At 39.0% G+C, this 17,958-nt stretch overlaps 1 protein-coding gene across 1 annotated transcript in view; it reads left to right on the top strand.

Moving 5' to 3' along the window:
• Pappa2 (pappalysin 2) overlaps nucleotides 1-17,958 on the top strand; it is a 253,321-nt gene that overhangs the window by 19,848 nt on the left and 215,515 nt on the right. Inside the window, exon 3 of the mRNA XM_003474655.4 lies at nucleotides 6,929-8,000. Coding sequence (XP_003474703.3) covers nucleotides 6,929-8,000 — 1,072 coding nt within the window. The remainder of the gene's footprint in view (nucleotides 1-6,928; nucleotides 8,001-17,958) is intronic.

The following is a 17,958-nucleotide window of genomic DNA, read 5'->3' as shown; positions in this document are numbered from 1 at the left end:
GAAGCCCTGGGTTCCATCTCCACGACTGCAAAACAAATGGAAAAGACAAACAAAACCAAACAGGAATCTTGATATTCAAAGTGTAGATGAGTTTTAGTACACTGGCTTCACCTGGAAACCTGCTGGAAGGCCAAATTTTAGGTACTAGGTTGAGACCTACACAAATTCAGATCCCTGAGTTTTTCAGATCTGCAATAAAAATCTGAGAAACTTTGGCCTGGAGCTTTTTATCTTTCAGGAAGTCTGTGAGCAATTTTTACCTGAAATCACTGCTGGTGCTACGTAAAGTATAAGGTTGGGGTGGTTTTGATTTAGTTCCCTGCACTGTCCCTAACCCCAATAAATAACAGTGTAATTTCCAACATAGCTACCATATGTCGGCACTGTGCCAGATACCATGCTAACCACTGTCTATAGGTGTTGTATATAAGCTGTAAACTCCCTTTTGTTCCTGTTCCTATTTTGCCATTTCGTGCTTCCCTGCTCTTTCAGGCAATCTCAGAGTATTTCTCTCTTCTCCCTGCACACCTGCCACATCAACTCCCACCCTACACTTGGGTGGCCTGTGGGAAGCCAGCGAAATCCCCTGTCCTGGTTTCTATCAGCTTTGCACATGGAGAGAGCGTGACTAAAGTGAAAAGTGTTCTGTAAGGAGAGGTTGAAAACTTGACTGGAAAGATGGTAGTGAAATGGCCCCCAGGAGATTTTTCCCCACTCTGTGCTTTAATTTGTAAAACTTTGAACTCACAGACAAAAAGCTGGACTTGATCCTGTCTTGAAGGAGAGTTATCTAGAACAGCTGAAAAACACCTTCCCGGGATCTTTTTTCACTTTCTCCCACTCTTCCTGCACACGCGTCCTGCTCTCTGCCAAGCTTGCCTCGTCTTTGATGAATGGCTTCTTTCCTTCTCCTTCTAGGTTCTTTTCATCCCTCTCGTGATCTCTCTGGGGCGCCAGGGTCTTGGGAAAGTAGCTCTGCAGAAGGCAGCACACACGCTTGTGTGGCATCCACAGGCATAATGGACTGAGAAAGGACCTTGCCTTGCAGCAGTCTGATTTATGGTCATGACCTAACCTGGCCCCGTTTTTTTGTTCATTTTCCTCCTAAAAACAAACTTACACCACACAGCATGTTTTTGTAGTTACCAGAGTTGACGACATTGTGTGTGACTCCTCTGTTTTGTTGAGTGGAGTTGCACCTTCCTGGAAATTGATGGGGCTTCTTGGAGAAGGAGGATTTTGACTCCTGACTTAATCTCCAGAGGTGTGGAGCAGAACTCTGCCATGGGGTTTTCCTGGAACTGAGGTTCCACCACTGTGTAGGTGCCAAGAGCATCATGTCTACTTGGATATTTCCTTCACTTTCTGCCATCTTGACTCGCTGTGAGTGATACCTTTTAGGAGACTTTGCTATGAATAAAGGTTCCTGCCAGGATGGGTGCTTTTGCCCAGAATAAGTTCTTAAGTTTTATCATAAGTGCTGCCACCCCATGCATAGGTTGCAAAAGGAAGCAACTCATTACAGGATAGCTAAGGAAAGCCAGCATCCGTGGTTGAGATTTCTTGAGCCCCTTTGGAGGATTGTGCCAAGGCACTTGCATTTACAGGGCTACTGGGGTCTCACAAGACTGGAGAAAATGCTCTTTCTCTAAGTGAAGACTCATAACTCAATTGGACTTCAGTAGTAGAGTGGGTGCATTCTTCTTTAGCCCTCTAGAAAACTCACAGATGTTTTAGATAAACTCTGTTACTAGGAAATTCTCCAGTTTCTTTGTTGATTAATAGCAGAAGTATTATTATTATTATTATTATTAGTAGTAGTAGTAGTAATGGCAGAAATTCAACAAAGATTACAAAACTGCAGTAGAAAATCACTTAGGAGGGTCAGGGAAGATTTCCCAGGTAAGATGAAACTCAGGGTGAATTTGAAGCCTATACCTCTACATAGGAGACAGTGTGGCAGATGTCTCACTGGTGAGGCTGGATTTGTACTGGGCATGTCAGTGTTAGGAAGATGACATGTGGAACACATAGGAGGAGTTGGAGTAGGAAAGTATAAGATACTGGAGTCTCAGCCTGTGTATATCCTTCGATAGGGTACCTTTGGCCTTTCCATTTGTTGGAACATTGGTGTACTCTTGCTGAAATAGATTCTCCTTTGATATGAGGACAAAAAAAGTATGAGCTGGCACCTTCTCCTCTTCGTCATTACCCTGAAATAAGAATGCAAAGAGAGTAGACTCCCAAGATTTCACGAAGAGTTTTTAACTCCCTTTCTTTGTTGACTGTTTCAACTCTTAAGTGACGCGTATGTTGAAGCTGACTGTTTGTTAGCATTGGAAGCTCTGAAAGATTTGCCTTTCATGTCTTAGGTGGATGACAAGTGTCTGCTCATTACAGTATCAGGAGCACTGTGGACATACTACTTCCTCTATCTATCTGGCCTTGTGGTCAGAGGACTCCTTTCTATCAAAGTCATGTGACAGAAGGTTCAACTATGGACATGAGGAGATTTTTGGTAGAGAAAGAGGTAGGTTGACCATTGAGCAGCTTAGAGACAGGAGAGGGTCTTAAGTGGATCATGTCACTTCTCTTATTGAATTGCATTCTCTTTAAGCACAGATTCTTTTTTCACCAGCTACATTCCTTGGGGAAACCAAGAAGAAAGAGAAAACAGAGATGGAAGTCATTGGCTTGGAGCAAGTTTTAAGTTATATGTATCTCACATCAGTCAGCCATAGTCTTGGCTTCAGAATAACAAGTCTCCCCTTTGCCTTTAGGTCTTCTAGAATCATTTATTGTTCATAGTACATCACAGAAGACCCCGTTGTGACTTCCCAGATATTCTTTCAAACATGGTGCAAGGAAGATTGTTGTTTTAGGCTCTGGTCAACAAGAAGATGTAAACAGTTGTGCCAGCCACTATGTTCCCTCCTCCAAAGAATTTCCACCTGTGGGTATCTGCATATTTTGGGGGAGGGGTCAGATCCCTGTTGTCAAGAAGTAACGGTGACAAAATCTGAAAATTCATTAATGATGCACTCACCAGTCCATGGCGCTTCTCTCATTCCTAAATAAAAACTAACAACTTTGTAAATTTTAATTTTATTTGAAATATCTTGGTGTCCTAGAAAGAACATGAACTTTTTTTTTGGTTGAATAGGCTTGGTTTTGATCCTCATTTCTGATATTGACTGGATGCAAGATGGTGAATCACTTGCTCAATTTTCTGATACTCAATTTTGGGAGGTCTGTAAGAGAGGATATTAAAATGCAGTTCATACATTGGTATGCATATATGATTTAATAAGGCTGGTTCATGATCAATTGTTGGGGCATAGAAGACATTTAATAAAAGATAACCCAATTCTCTTACTTCTTGGAATAACCAGATCTTCTGAGTGTAAAGAAATAACTCAAGAAACAGAAAGGAGCAAAATTATTCCTATTCAGGGACCACACTTAATATTTTCATCTAGACACTTGTAACTCTTCAGTTATTGGTTCATACTTTATTAGAATTTTCATAATCACTTTGAGAGGCTGCATTCCAGAGAAAAAAACGTTTTCTTTGATGAAAATTGACTCTATTAATTCCAAATGATGCTAATTGATAAGACAACTGAGAACCAGTGATTTTTATTGAAGATACACATGACTATACTTCTTTACTAAGACACCATGATAGAACATTTTGAGCTGGAAACAGCAATACAATGAATAAGTTATGCTTCTTTTCCTTCTAAGCTCAATTTTAATATGAAATAAGGTGTTCAAGCTCAAATTTAATAAGCATTGATTTATAACAGAAAGTAGTTGTAAGCAATAACTGAAAAAATTACCCTTAAAATTTTAGGCAATGTGGCCCGAATGTTTGGCTTAAACACCACCATCTTTTGAGTTACATCATTTGATCTGATTTTTCTAACCATGGGCTATTGTAGTTCAGTTTGGTGTTGAGTGAGTTCATAAATCATCTTCATGATCTGGTCCCTCTGTTCTTCCCAAGAATGTGGCTTTGATGAATAAGCAATAGTTATAACATGTTTTCTTTTATCACATGTACATCCAAAGTTATAAAATCTCAACATTGCACAAGCTCAGAGTTTCACCACATATATTGTGTTGGCTTAGACTGTGTTGATTCTGCCAGCCTTTTCTATGCTAGACTGAGAAAAAAGAAAAGTCTTTCCAATGTGTGATTCCATAGCCTTTCTTTTACAGCAAAATTCATCTTGTTTCTGATTCATGGAATCAAGCAAGCAGGGCTGAGGTGGTTCCTGAGGGATTGTGGGAAGAGGTACGATGACCTGCCATCCTAGCTTGCAGTTAAAAGGTGCTAAGGAGTACAGCCAGGGAAGACAGATATAATCTACACATACAATTGCTAGTTGAGTCTTCAAGTTCAAAAGTCAGAGTAGAGATGGTATCATCAGCAAAGTAGCCACATCCTCCTTAGTGAGAATGAAAAGTGACACTGAGTAGCTTGTATCTGCTTTCCCCTTCCTCCTCCAGTGCTGGTTCACCAGAGCCTGTCCTGCCCTTCTCTTCACCACTCCACGTGCAGTGAGATCACATTGGTAACTGAAGTTGGTCTTTGTGGGAAACTGGCAAATACTGCAAATTTACAACATTATTGCTAGATTTATAGCTTCATATGAGACAAGTGGAAATAATTATTTTTTTGATAAGCAAGTATAAGTTCTAAGGATGGTAAATTACAGTGTTTAAAACTGTAACTAGACACTTAGCAAGTAATCTATTTTAATTATTTGGTAATTTATATGTCAAGTTTAGTAATTTAACCCCCAATTCATATACACACAGTTTAGGCAACAAATATAGTAGACTTTCAAATTATTTCTCTTAAAAAACAGCTTTTAGGTTACAGATTAGTAAATCCCTGGCTTTCATATTAAATGTATTGTATTTGTTCACAGATCAGCAGATGACCAAATTAAGACTTTAAAGTGTCTGCTAAAATATATAAATCAAGATAAAAATACGACTCAGGAAAGTTAGTGTTGATCTGAGTAGGTCCATCTTCTTCTGTGAAAATCCACCTAATGCAAAAATGCTTATTTTTATTTTAAAACAAGGATACGGGGCCGAGGGTTTGGCTCAGTGGCACAAGGGCCTGCCTGGCAAGTGCGAGGTCATGAGTTTGATCCCTGGTACAAAAAACAAAAAAAATCCCAGGTGTTGAGTCTATGAAGTACTTTCCATGCAGTTTAAAGCAGCATTTCTTAAAGTTATTTTACAGGAAAACTTCAGTAAATAACCAGAAAACAAACTCCCAAACTGGAACATGCCTACTCTTTCACAGCTAGTCAAAGTCAATTCTTCAAAGTATAATTGTTAGAATTATTGGACCAAATAGGAGATGTTTTTGTTAAAAATAAATTTTATTTTTATGTCATAAGTTATTAATTTATATTAGAAACAACAGAAGATATTCTATCATTTATGAAAACATAGGTACTTTTAAAACATTTGCCTAACATCAGAATGGGAAGCCTCAGGGCTTATGAATTTGGACTCTCCATAGATGAGTACTATAGCCTGGATTATAGGTAAAGTGCTTGTTTAACAGACTGGGGAAGAGTGACTCCATGTTAATCCTGGCAACTGAACCTAAGAGTAGCAGACTTCTCCACCATTCATTCATCGGTTTAAGAACTATTTATTATGCACTTCTGCATAAATGTATTACCTTCATGTAATTTACTAGTAAGAACAGCTGCTGACCCTCTGTGTACTGGAAGAGGCACTCAGGAGGAGACTGTAAGTTAATCAAAAACTGTTTGTTGGGAGCATTCAAGGTCTGCAAACCCATGGTTTCCTTTCTGCTGTGGACCTTCCACTTCTGTCCTTAGCTCTCTTTCCTGCTGATGATTTATTGATGACTCCACTGACCAAAGGTGGCCTCCACTATTTATGAAAGTGGATTTCATAGCGTTGTGCTTGCTCTGAGAATGATAGTGAGGCTGTGAAAAGCAGGGTCCTTCATTTATGTGGAAAGTTCAGCCTGAGTACTAGGTTGAATGTTGCAGAGTTTACAGCAATCATGGTCCTAACTAACTCAGTGGGTTTTGAGGCCAGACCATGGACAATGCCATTTTACTTTTTGTGCAAAACAGCTCTGTTCTGTGGATGACAACTGTTCTCCATGACCAGGGGAAGGTAATAGAGAGAACAGTGGAATAATGTGTGGATGTCACAGTCTTCTCTGACAGATTCTTTGATGTGCCAACTCCTTATTTGCCAGCATTGTAATGTTCAATGGGGAAATGCCTGATAGGGTTAGGAGATCACTATCATTTGTAAAATGTATGCTGTTCACCTTTATAACCTCGGAGGAAACAGAAAGAAGCAAGAATCAGTGAGGCAATGTAGGGCCTGGAAGTCAGCAAGCATGGAAACATTCCTGATGAAATATTAAAGGATGGATGCACATTGCATTTAATATCTGCATTCCAACTTCCATTTCAGTGATTTAAAAATGCCAGAATGAGCAGGGCACCATAGTGCATTCTTACAACCCCTGGGAGGTGAAGGTAGGCGGAAACGAGCTCAAGCCCAGTCTGGGGAACTTAGTGACTTAGGAAAACCCTATGTCAAAGTAAAAAATACAAAAGCGGCTGGGAATGCAGCTCACTGGGAAGGCCCTGAGTTCAATTCCCTGTACTGGAAAGAACAAAAATCAAAACAAATAAGCAAAGCTGGGTAGAATCTCAAGTTAGATTCTTTTTGGGGGATGTGAGTTGCCAAATGGTCTAGCACGGGAGCATAAACAGGGATCCTAGGTGAGGAATCGGTGTCACTCATTTGTTTCCCACTAAACGCTTATTTACACAGGCTTTCTTTTCCCTTTCTCCGTTTCTCTTTGTATCTGGTATTTCTCGCTGGATTCTTCCTTCTTTCCCAGGTGTGTTTGATAACTGCTCCCACACAGTCAATGACAAGGGCTGGGCCCTGGGCATCCACTCAGGGAAGGACAAGGGAAGGCAAGATGCTCGCTTCTTTTTCTCCCTCCGCACCGACCGCATGAAGAAAGCCACCACTGTGACTGGCCACAGTCGCTACCAACCAGGCACGTGGACACATGTGGCAGCCACTTATGATGGACAGCGCATGGCCCTGTATGTGGATGGCACTCAGGTGGCTAACAGTCCGGGCCAGTCGGGTCCCCTGAACAGTCCTTTCATGGCATCTTGCCGCTCCTTGCTCTTGGGTGGGGATAGCTCTGAGAATGGGCACTATTTCCGTGGACACCTGGGCACACTGGTCATCTGGTCCACTGCCCTCTCACAAAGCCACCTTCAGCACAGTCCTCAGCATGAAAGCGGGCCAGAGGAGTTGGCCATCTTGGTCCTGACAGCCAATTTTGATCCTTTGAAGGAACAGTGGACACCTTTCAGGGATGAGAACTATCCCCGGCTTGAGGTTCTTCAGGGCTCCGGGCCACAGCCTGAGATTCTGTCACCCTTGCAGCCCCCGCTTTGTGGGCAGACGGTTTGTGACAACGTGGAGCTGATCTCTCAGTACAATGGGCACTGGCCCCTGCGGGGAGAGAAGGTGATCCGCTACCAGGTGGTGAATGTCTGTGACGACCAGGGCTTGCATCCCATGGTGAGCGAGGCGCAGATCCAGCAGCAGCATGAGGCCCTCAACGAGGCCTTCAGCCGCTACAACATCAGCTGGCAGCTGAGCGTCCACCGGGTCCTCAACTCCACCCTGCGCCACCGGGTTGTGCTTGTGAACTGTGAGCCCAGCAAGGTTGGCAATGACCACTGTGACCCCGAGTGTGAGCACCCGCTCACAGGCTATGACGGGGGTGACTGCCGATTGCAGGGCCGCTGCTACTCCTGGAACCGCAGGGACGGGATCTGCCACGCCGCGTGCAACAACATGCTGAATGACTTCGATGAGGGGGACTGCTGTGATCCCGAGGTGACAGATGTGCGCAAGACCTGCTTTGATCCAGACTCGCCCAAGAGGTAAGAAATTGGGAATTACGATGTCTTACTTGTAGGGTACGTTTCTAACGTTGCTTTATCTTTTTTTGCCTTCAAGAGGGGAAAAAAGGGTTCACACAGACCCACAATAAAACACTCTTTCAGATCTCAACAGGGCTTACTTATCAGGCTTTTATGAGGTTTTAGGTGTAGTGTTAGCTAACTAGGAACGCAAGGTCACCAAGAGAGGCACAGCAGAGAACCAATCACACTGTGCAGGGTACACCACAATGTGCAGTGTGTGAGGCGCCTGGATTCTTGACCTAGTTCTCAGACCTCCTGTAGTCTGGTCCCTGACCAGCTCTCCAGGGATCTTATGCCCAACAAAGCTAGACACCTTCATCAGAGAGGACCAAGAAATCTCAAGGAGAATAAGCATGATAAATAGTGGGAGAAAGTCATCCATCCCACGTACCTGTGACTGTCCTTCCTGTAGACAGAGGGTCTCAATACCGAAATACAAATCCTCAGACAGGTCTACTACATGAGGTTTGTAAGTTACAAGTGTCACTTTCTGAAACTCAGATATCTTTCTTGTATAATGTGGGTGAGTGAAGTAATATTTCATCTTATCTAAATCTTAGGGTTGTTTTGTAAATCAAGTGAAATAAGGTACAGGAAAACATTTGGTAACTCTAAATTTTACAAGGAATAAAATAGTTCTAAATTAAAGTTAGAAACATTTCCATTTGTATCCAATCTCACTGTTATATCAACCCATGACCCTGACTAAGAAGATCATTGGATCAGTCAGCTTTCTCTTACTAGAATGAAATACGTGTGAGATAATTGTCTTGTAAAGAAAAAAGGTTATGTTGGCTTACTATTCTGTATGCCGAGTATTAGATTAGGTGGCTGCATTGCCTTGGGTCTTGGACAAAGCAGCTCATCGTGGTAGCAGTACGTAGTTAAGCAAACTGCTCACCTTGCGAGCCAGAAAACTAAAATAAGAGGAAGAGACTAGGGTCCCATGATTGCTTTGGAGGCCATGTCCCCAGTGACCTTAGGTCCTCCTGTCCCGTGTGAAGCTTCCAGTGACTCCCAATTGTACCACAGTGGGGATCCAACCTTTAACATATGATCCTTTGGGGCACATTCATCTAAACCACAGCAGCAGTCTTTCAAGGTACCCAGGCATCATTTGTACAGTGGCTCTTTATTCTTCTAAACTGCTGGTTGGTCCTTATCATAATGTTTAACACTTACTTCTCTCACTGCCTCAGAGATGCCGTAGAATTCACACTGTCCTATCTATAGATTCAGAAGTGCTGTGAACCTCTACCCACAGGCACTCTGCTTTTCCCTGTGTATAATATTCATTCTGTGGAATTGTAGGAAATACTTACACAGCTGTTTTTTCTTTTTGGGAGATGGAAGTCAAGGCTGCATACATGCTAAGCACATGCTCTTCCACTAAGCTGCACCCCAGCCCGGATATATGTGATGTGGAGTGTTAAAAATTTAAATCAGAGTAATAAATTCTCAAAGTTAAAAGTACCAGATCCTAACAAAATACGTAAGGGAGAACAATACTCTCTGGCCTAATTCTTCCCCATTTTTCTCCATTCTCTATCCTTGCTACCTATAAGCAACTATATTTAGTTTTTTCACCTAGCTTTTCTGGTAATTATCTCTCTCTGTCTCTCTGTCTCTCTGTCTCTCTCTCTCTCTCTCTCTCTGTCTCTCTCTCTCTCTCTGTCTCTCTCTCTCTGTCTCTCTCTCTCTCTCTCTCTCTCTCTATATATATATATATATATATATATATATATATATATGTTGCTTGAGCCATCAATTTTAAATATTGCCCATTAATTTGCTCTTATAATATAGATGGGGCTGACAATCATATATTTATCATTCACTTTTCAACTTTCCAACACAGTTATTTTACCTTTTGTATTTATCTTACTATTTTTAGTTATAGTTGTTTCTTGTAATCCCTAAAACTGGTTCCAGCATCTCTCAAAGTATTAGAATTTGCAGATGCTCAAGGTCCTTGTATACAAGGTGTAGGACTTGAAAATGATCTACATGCACTTTCCTGCAAGCTTTAAATCATTTCTAGATTACTCATAAAACTGAATGCAATGTAAATATATTATAGGAATAATGACAAGCACAAATCCTGTACACGTTCAATACAGATGCAACTTTTCCTGACTATTTTTGATCCAACAGTGTCTTTTATTATTTATTTTAAAAGATAAAAAAAAAACCTAACAAAATGGAACAAAAAACAGTGGGAACAATATTGGATTTCAAAAACAAGACAGAAGGAAACCCCCCTTAGTTGCTGTATTGCCTATTGTTATCTTCTGAATAGATGCTCAGACTACAAGCTTTAGGGCTGCAAAATGAATCAGACAATACAAGCATTGAAGGTTTTTTTTTTTTTTTTTACTTCACTTGCTGTCATTTCAGCCTGTGTTCCTCTGAATCAGGGAGTTGAGGGGAGAGCACTCTTCTTGCCTCTTGAGCTGTGTGCTGGCTGGCTCATGGGAGGGTGTGGCTTGGCTTCTTGGTTCTCTTCTCTGGCCTTCACTGCCTCTGGCTCATGGGAGAGTGCGGCTTAGCTTCTTGCTTCCCCTTCAGGCCTGCTTGGTTGTTCACAGAAGGCCATGGGTTGGCTTCTTGGTTCTCCTGGGCCACGACTCCCAATATGGTTTAAATTCACAGATGCAGAACACATGAATATGAGGGACACTGGCATGTATATTTATAACACTATGACCATGAAACATTACTTATTGTAGAACTAAATATTATTCCATTGTTTTATTTTCATTCTTGACTCTTTCTGTCCCCTACCCTATCACTTGAATATGCATTTTCTCTTGACCTTCCTTCTTTCCTATCTTCTTTGCCTCCCTCCTTTTGTTCTTTTTTGATATCTTCATATATAGATTGTATCTTTAGGCCTTCCTTTCTCACACACCTCTGTTTTGGTTCATTCTAGTCTCCTTGTCCAACATTATATTTAGGTCTGTTACACAGTTGTCACCTGAAATCTCATTGCTTTTTGGATTAGAGTCACTGTGTCCTGAACTACATGAATATCTCTTATTTTATTATCATTTCACTGGAAAACACCCTTAAGTAACTTTTAAGAAAAGATGTTTTAGGCAGCTTTTTTTCTGATAATGACTTTTTGGAATGTTTTTATTCTATCTTTACACAAAACTGATAATTTGACTTTGTTTAAAATTTTGAAGAAAATTATTAATTCTGTCTAGCTTCTATTCTGATAATTATCTATCTATCTATCTATCCATCATCTATTTTTTTCAAAATCATTTAAAATATTATCCTAAGGTTATTACTTTAGGGATTTTATGAAAATTTTTCTTAGGACTGGCATTTTTAGTTGTTTATTATTTACTGTGGAGCCTTTCAATTTGAGCATTCTTGGTCCCTTTCTCTAGAAAATTTTCTTAAGTTATTGCTCTGATATTTCTTTATTCACTTTCTCTGCTCTCTTTTTTCTCTTCCCAAGATACCTGGAAATGTATCTTCTGAAATTATTTCCTCTTTTTATCTACTTTATTCCTGTATGTTTTATCTTTTTTATTATTTTGTTCTTTCATTTTAGATTTCCTTATAGTTTCAAATTATTTATTTATTTATTGACATATTCAAAGACATTTTTATTGTTTTATTTTTCATTACTAATCTTTTTATCATAAGGATGTAGTAATTTTGAGAATAAACACAATAATTTAAAACTTTCCCATCCATCTTTTATGATGGTAAATTTCCTCAAATGTCTAGTGCTTATTTACAACACACACTTTTTACTTTTTATTTACAAGGGTCTAAAACAATAATTATTTCTGAATTTCCACTTTTGACAGAAGTCTGAAGGCAGAAACACAGTAGAGGAGTGAGGTTTTTCTGTCTCAACTCATATTTGTTTCATGTATAGAGTTTTTTTGGTCATATATTCTGCTTTATATTCTTTGTGCTTAAATTTTATAATTAATATCCATTTTATAGCTCTAATTTGAAATAATAGTAGTTTCTTTACAAATCAGATATGGCAAGCTAAGCAGAAGGATAAATAGAATAATATAAATGATAAGTGCTAATAAATTTGTGGGGAAATTTAAGAATTTAATCTATATTTTCTAGATTTAAGTCTAGCCTGAGGCAGAACATGGTGTTTGCTTTTCTGTGCTATGGCTTTAACTGTTTCAAAGAACTTTGGGTTCACAGAGACATAAACCTGTGGGTGCCTCTGAGAACCTGTGAATTGGAGCTAGTGGTCATTGCTGAACTAAATTGCCCTCCTATGGCATTCATATTATTTCAATTAAATCACAGAGTTCAGGGTCACAATTCCATTAGACTGTGACTCTGAAGGGCTCCAACTCCAACAAATGCTTTGCCTGATATTTATGGAGCAACTAGAGTGCACCATGCAATGAAGTCCTTCCAAACAGGGGCTCACTGTTCAGTTGTGGGTAGTGGCAAGTGGGGAAAAGACCAATAGATAGATTACTAAAGTAAATACTACTAATCTGTGAATAATTCTGCTCAAATTTCAAAACTGACTCAGTCTCCTCACCACTCCTAGAGAAAAACCAGAACTCTAGCCCAAAGGAATTCCTCTCCAAAAGGCTCTGAGAGTAAGAGAAAGTCTGCAGAATCCAGAATCCAACATCTGTAATCCAGATGTGCCTATCAAATGGAGAGCATTTATCAGACTTCATACTGGTCAGAGGAGATATGAATTATAGATACGTTATCCAGCCAGTTGAACAGAATAACCAAGATAGAAGAACTTGGCTTATGGTTAGGGAAAGCTACATAAGCCAGATGTCTATTTCTACATACAAGCTCCTGAGAAAGAGTCCACAGAGGTTGAAGGAAGAAAGGGATGAGTGTCCACATCAGAGAAATTGCAAATATCATTGACCATTTCCTATAGTGCATTCTAGTGAATCAAACCAAGGGAATCTGTGCCCTACCGTGAACTTGGTTTGCCTGACCTTTAAGTCCGTATCATCATTTGATCACTGGTTCAGTTATTTTTCTATTTAAAGTTGTGCCACAGAGATAAGATTCTTTGCTTCTGTATCTACTTTCCATCCTTTGCTTTTTCTCATTTTCACAAGAGTTGAGCTAAGTATCCAAACAGATTTGGAACTGTGTCATTGTTTCTATGTTTGGTTTCTGTACTTCAAATTTCATAATATTGTTATTAAGGAGCAAAACCACTACATAAAAATAATTGGCTGAGCCCAGTATAACAAAATTATCATTTATCAACATTAACTATGAAGTATACAGGGGGACACTATGTCTGTTTTCTGAAGCTTGTGTTGGCCAGCATCTCTATGTATTGATGTCTCTCTGTCTATTCTTTGCCCCATTCCCTCAGTTTTCTTGGTGGAGTCTCAAGTGCAGAGGGCTGCTTTACATAGAATACAGATATATGGCTCACTTCTCTCTAAAGAGATTTGCAAGATCATGGGCTGGGAGGTGCCTTGCAGGACCAAGGCAGAATGGGCTTTGTGGTTGTTTCCTAGAAGGGCTGTATCATGGGATAGGAGGGCTGATGAGTGTGGCATCACAGAGAACAGTTAGAGACCCTGGTGCTACACAGAGCTGGATATTGGGGATTAGCTGTGTTTGGATCACCCACACTCTCTGGCTTTTGAGCCAAAGAAATAGTGGGGTGGGGTGCTGCTTTGGCTGGTCTGTTAAACATCAGCCAGGCTTCATTATAGGTTTCTTTTGAAGTAAAGATTCAAAGTTCCTTGAAGCCAAGAAAAACATGCACAGGGGAAAATAAGTGTAAGGGGTCGAGGAAGGCAAGGAAAGAAGAAAGGGAGGAGAAACTTTGAACAGGAACAGCACGAAAAATCTGTCTCCGTCCAGTTCCACATGCTCAGTGTGCAACCTGTAAGGGGACTCACTTCCTATATATGTCATCTGGCAAGGAGTAGGAGGGAAGAACCAAGAGAAGGCATCCAGAGAGCTGGGAAAGGTTCTGTAATACTAGAAATGTCTGCTGTTTATTTTCCTACAGGCCACTTTCTCCATAGTTTCAGTAGACACCATCCTAAAAGTAAATGAAATCCACAAGTTTTTTGTTTACCTCATTGAGTATACTTTCCTTTTCAGGTGAGAGTGGAGAGGCTGTTTTGCATTTTTCTGTGGCTATCTCCTAGTCAAACATACAGACTTGTGAGTGAGCCATGGAGTCTGTCTGGGTTACAAATATTTCCTCTTAGCCATTTTTTAGGAGAGACCCTAGTTTTTAACCATGTTCCATTTTCACTGAAGTGGGACACTGGCCAAAGATCTGGGTGTTAGTCCTTGTACCCTGACCATCCTGGCTCACTTGTTTTCAATTGCACCTCTTCCTCAATTTTAAACCCAGGAATCTGAAACACAGCTACACACTTATAAATGGCTTTTTTTTTTGTTTGTTTTCTTAGGGAAACTTGTTTTTAAGTTGCTTTACCCAATGGAGAATTGACAGATCTGATTTTTAGGTCTTCACTTCGCACAGGCCATCATTCCTTTGATGCCAGAGATGTAGAATTGGCAGTGGTGGAGTTATTTGGTCTTCCAAAGTCTATCTCAGAATGTGTTTCATCAGAGTCCCAAATCTGCAGGAAGCTGCTAATTCTCTTCTACTTCAAGGTTTCTCTCATATCTTTTCAGGAACTCTGTCTGATGGTTTTGAATTTGTTTCCCAACTCAGTACTTGGATAACCAACACTGACCTATGCTTCAGGTCTTAGGTCAAGCCTCTAATAGGAGGCTTGCTATCAACTGATAGACTTGCTTCAAGTCTTAGTTAAGATGCCACTTCATTTGTCATAAAGTGTGAACTCATTTATTTTGTTGTATCACTTCTCATTTACCTGGCACTACTCCCCTGCTCTGGTCCTACCATGTCTCACTTGGGTTTTTGCATCAGTTTTCCAACTGCTCTTCCATGGCTGCTCTTGAACTCTTGCCCCTAGACTTATTTTTGACATAAGCATAACTCAGATCAAGTCATCCTCTGCCCCAAACTCTTTACCAGCACTCCAGCTTACTCAGAGTCAAAGCCAGTGAACAGTGCTTCTTTCCTGGACAGGGCCTGCCTGACACAGGGGGAGTCACTTCTGTGGTCTTGCCTCTTGTCAGAGTCAGCTGTCTTACTGTGTTCAAGTCACAGCAGTCTTCTGCCTGACCCTGATTTGCCAGGCATATCCTTTCCAGTGGCTTTTCAGTCTCCTGGAACCCTTTTCCTCCAGATTCCTGCATGATTAATTTTCTCACTTTCTTCTGGCCATTTTTAAAAAGCCATCCTCTAGGTGAGGGCTTCTTAGGTGACCCTTTCTAGAATTTTTCATACTCCTTTGATTTTTTTTGGCTTCTCTCCTAATTTATTTTTCTTTTTAGAATCTATCACCAGCGTGCTATTATGCTTGTTTAATTAAGGTCACTCTTCTCCACTAGAATTCAGTTTTAACCAAGAAAAGAGGTTTTGTGCATAACTATTACACCCCAACACCTAGAATAGAAAAATGAACACATCAAAGTAGCCAATAAATAATTGTTGAATAACAATATGTTCTTTCTCTAATATAGTGGTTAATGAAACTATTGATAGTAAACTTAATTTGATCCACTATGTTTTGTAAATGTAATTTTATTGGAACACAATCACACCATCCACTTATTTGGTATTTTTATAGCTGATTTCATGTGGTAGAATTGTACCATTATAACAAAAACAGTGTGTTCTATAAAACCTATAATATTTACTATCTGGCCTTTTTAAAAAAAATTTTATTTAAGGAGAAAAAAAAGCAGAGAAAGGGTACAAGTTATACAGATTTACAGAAAAAAATAAACAGTAGGAAATCACTAGTTAATGGATTACATATTGTTATCTTAGAAATAATTGTTCAAGTCACAAAATTAAAGCTTGTAAAGCGGACATTCCAACAGTGAGACTGCAAACAGTTCCGTTAAATGACTCAACAAAACTCAGTGATATCATTATCTATCTTATACACTTAAATATACATGCAGTTATATCGTTTAGAGCACTTTCTTTTCCTCTCTTTTGTACAATGACAATTACACATTTTGGGTTTTGTTGCTCCCACAGTTCTTATTACTTTTTTTGGAAGGGAGTAGAACCAAATGTGACATAACAGAACAGAGTCAATCAAATCAAAAGGGTGGACATAATAGATAATGTAAAAGCATAATACAAGGTGATCAACAATGGTTACCATAATGCCTCCCGCTATCTCTAATAGAATTGCCTATATCATCAGTTATAATAAAATTGAACAAAACAGTAAAGAATGAAACCAACAAAACCAAAACATTGGAGACATTGTAGGTCTTCAAAAGTAGATAATAGTCAACGAGAATGGGCGTCATAATGAATCCCACTATCTTCACAGCTGTTACCTAAACTTTCGAACCTGGTGCTATCAAGCAAAACAGAATAGGGGGACATCAGTCAAAAACAAGATGGTGAGAGCAATACAGGGCTTAAATCAAGTTAATAGTAAATCAAAGTGGGTTACTATAATATATCTTGCTATTTTTTATTTATTTTTCCCCTAATTAAAAGGATAAAAATAAAAAAGTAAATGATGAAGTGGGGATTGAGATAAAAGAGGGCATAACAGCAAAACAGCACAGATCTACTATCTGGCATTTTACAAAGATTTTTTGCCGACTCCTTTTCTAATACACACTTAGCATGCTATATTGTATTCATCCATTATTGCTTATTTCTTGTACAAGCCTTTACATATTTTTTCATAGGTTTTAGAACATAAAGTTATTCACATGATATGGTGAAGAATGAACAGACTGTCTATCTATCTATCTATCTATCTATCTATCTATCTATCTATCTATCATCTACCTATCTACCTATTTCTCTCTTCCACTTAGGGGTAGGCCTTGGAATTCCCAGTAGTTTCACTCCCATAGAATTCTGAAGCCAACTGTATTCCTAGGATTCCATGATGAAGAATTCAAAGCGCTTGACTCACAGAAATAAGAAATGTACCTTATATTAGTTATCTTATTCAATGCTAAGAATAAATATTTTAATTCTGTATATTTTATATGTAAGAAAACTGAAATTGAGACAATTAAATAGCTATAACTATGCAGTGGCAGAACAGGGATTAAATTCTGATTTCAATGTTTGTATTACACATTTAATATCAGGTATAAGTTTCAGATATCTAGAAAAATGTTTAGCTAATAGTGAGAGAAAAATACATATTTGTTGATTTTAATTGTATGGTTATTTCAGAGAGTATAAATTTGAAGTGATAAAAGGGACATAATGATAGGCCTAATGAGTAGGAGGACTTTCAAGAAGTGAGTTCCTAAGGATATAAATAGTGCTGTGCAGGAGAAAGTTTATTAGGCAAGAGCCAAGATATGAGCAATATGCATTTTGCCATGTGCGAAAGTAAGTATAACAACTGTAAGTATAACAACTTCGAAGAGGGTAATTTGTCTCTTTCTCAAAGAGAAAGAGACAAATTGGAAAGATTTTATCAGGATAATTGTTAGATGTTTGGCTAAGAAATTGGAACAGTATGAAATTGGGAGCCATAAGAGATACATCTCAATTTTAATATATGAGTCTCTATTTAATATAGGTTGTCAGTTTATATATGTGGATCATATATATGTAACAGTTAATATATGTGTATCAGTTTAATATATGTTTTAATTTATGTGTATCTGTTAATAGGTACCATCTCTCTTGAATCTCACATTGTTTTTTCTCAGTTTAGTTTTCTTATGTTTGAAAAATACCTTTTGAAATTTTCTGTATTAAAATTTGTTAGTCATATACATTCTTAGTTTTAATCCACACAAAAACGTCTTTACTGTCCCAGAGTTTTGGAAATATACCTTTGTTAGATACACAACTTTAGATTAGCTATTG

The sequence above is a fragment of the Cavia porcellus genome, unplaced genomic scaffold (assembly GCF_034190915.1).
Source record: "Cavia porcellus strain 051 isolate PalLab524CR breed Dunkin Hartley unplaced genomic scaffold, mCavPor4.1 scaffold_29, whole genome shotgun sequence".
Taxonomy (NCBI): Eukaryota; Metazoa; Chordata; class Mammalia; order Rodentia; family Caviidae; genus Cavia; species Cavia porcellus.
The sequence above is the reverse complement of the archived record's forward strand: the minus strand, read 5'-3'. Positions and strand labels throughout refer to the sequence as shown.